Source organism: Octopus bimaculoides, chromosome 4 (genome assembly GCF_001194135.2).
Source record: "Octopus bimaculoides isolate UCB-OBI-ISO-001 chromosome 4, ASM119413v2, whole genome shotgun sequence".
Taxonomy (NCBI): domain Eukaryota; kingdom Metazoa; phylum Mollusca; class Cephalopoda; order Octopoda; family Octopodidae; genus Octopus; species Octopus bimaculoides.
Genome location: NC_068984.1, coordinates 1,269,874 through 1,271,888, shown reverse-complemented (window position 1 = coordinate 1,271,888; position 2,015 = coordinate 1,269,874). Strand labels below are relative to the sequence as shown.

Sequence of the window (2,015 nt, the reverse complement as noted above, 5' to 3'; positions counted from 1 at the left end):
AAAGAAAGAAAGAAACTAACACACACACACACACAGTAAGACACATATCAGAAAAGAGGCACATGCTAAAGAATAGAGTAGTGGTTATTAAAACAAACATTTAATGTCTTGTCATAGACTTACCAAGGGTTTTGTGTCCACGAAAACCAAAGCTTTGTGGACAGCTCGTCAGACACTATATATACACATGCATACATACATATATATATACATACACATGCATATATACATACATGTATATATACACACACACACATACCAGCTCCTCTGGCTCCCTGTGCCAGTGGTATGTAAAAAGCACCCACTACACTCTTGGAGTGGTTGGCGTTAGGAAAGGCATCCAGCTGTAGAAACACTGCCAGACTAGAACCTGGTGCAGCCTCCTGGCTTCCTAGACCCCAATTGAACCATCCAACCCATGCCAGCATGGAAAACGGATGTTAAACGATGATGATGATGATGATATATATATAGTGAATCCAAACAAAGAAGAACAAACAAGAAAAAAACAATAATGCGAGGACATGGTGCAAGTATGGTATTATTAGATGCTCAGGAAAGGAAAGAAAGAGGATTTTTGATTCGAGCAAAGCCCTTCTTCAGAAATAGAGGAAAGTCCAAAAGAAGGGGAGACGGAGGAAGAAAATTGCCAACGATACTCTTGTGGTTACATATATATATATATATACACACACACTAGTCTTGTTCGAGAATAATAAATTTGTATACTACCAAAAGTATTAGGCAATCTTTCAGTTAAATGTAAAATTGTTTTTATTATAAAATAAAACCAAACATTAATGTGTGTGTTTGTTTCTCTCAATCTATCTATAAATTTGTGTGTGTATTTAAATATCCATTTGCATTTGTTAACCCCTGTATTTCTGCTTCTTTAAAGCGAGGACAGCATATTGATCCATTTCTACAATCGTTTCTTCAATCAACAGAAGCCCCAAAGCCCCGGCCTTGGTAAGTTGAACTTGCAAACCATTTTCCTGAATCATATCTTCAAGTTTGAAATTCTTATTGCTGTGATAATGGTCAGTTACATTAGGTTACAAATCTATAATCTATAGGTCAAGAACTCGGATTTCAGTTCAGAACTTAAAATATAATTTATTTTGTTCATGCTATATATCTTGTTTTTTTTCTGTTGCTGAAGACTAGGTGTTTGGATTTGCTTTCTCAAGCTGTTAGAAACAGCAGGCAAATACCCTTTGTGTAGCATTCTCACATTCTAAAATAAAACAAAAAAACTCATCTTGGACAGTGCAGTCCTAGATACGCTGACTATAAATAAGAGGTGAAGGTCATAACTGGAATAGCCATGATCGTAGATCAGGCTGAACACACATAGCTAAACAACAACGACAGCAGCAGCAACATCCATTGGCTCTTTTTTTTACCAAAAGCTCCCTTTTTAACTGAGGCAGCACTTGGTGTCTTCTCTGAAGCATTCCAATATGAAAATGACATTGTGAATACGACAGGTCATCTAACTCAATTGACCTTGTTTCTATTTGACACAATATGAAAGATCAATGAGGAATGTGACGGCATTTAATAGTGTTTCAGTATATCTGTCTGTTGTTATGGTGATTAATTTAACAGTGAATCTATGATCTAAATCTACAAATATGGTAATATATTCCAACATATTGATAAATTATAACTGTTGTTCATGGATGTTTACCTCTCTCTCTCGTATATGGATATAACCTTCTTTAATTAATGTTATCCTGATTGTCACAGTAACTGTACTAGGGCTTCATTCCTTATTTTAAGAAAATGTTTGCTTTCAAATTTGAAATATTCATATCAGTTTCTATGACATTGCAAAATCTATAATTTTTGGTGGAAGATAATTTTTGAGATATTCATATTATCTTACTCTAACAACTCTGCAATTATGTCTGAATTATAAATTACATACTCAAAAGTGATTCCACATGTTTTACTTGTTCATTCTTTCTTTTACACATACATATATATATATATATATATATATATATATA

General features: G+C 33.9%; 1 protein-coding gene across 4 annotated transcripts in view; it reads left to right on the top strand.

Moving 5' to 3' along the window:
* LOC106869038 (sorting nexin-14) overlaps window positions 1-2,015 on the top strand; it is a 147,039-nt gene that overhangs the window by 82,761 nt on the left and 62,263 nt on the right. For all 4 annotated transcript variants that reach the window (XM_052966848.1, XM_052966847.1, XM_052966846.1 and 1 more), the window contains one exon: window positions 899-969. In XM_052966848.1, the coding sequence (XP_052822808.1) occupies window positions 899-969 (71 nt within the window). The remainder of the gene's footprint in view (window positions 1-898; window positions 970-2,015) is intronic.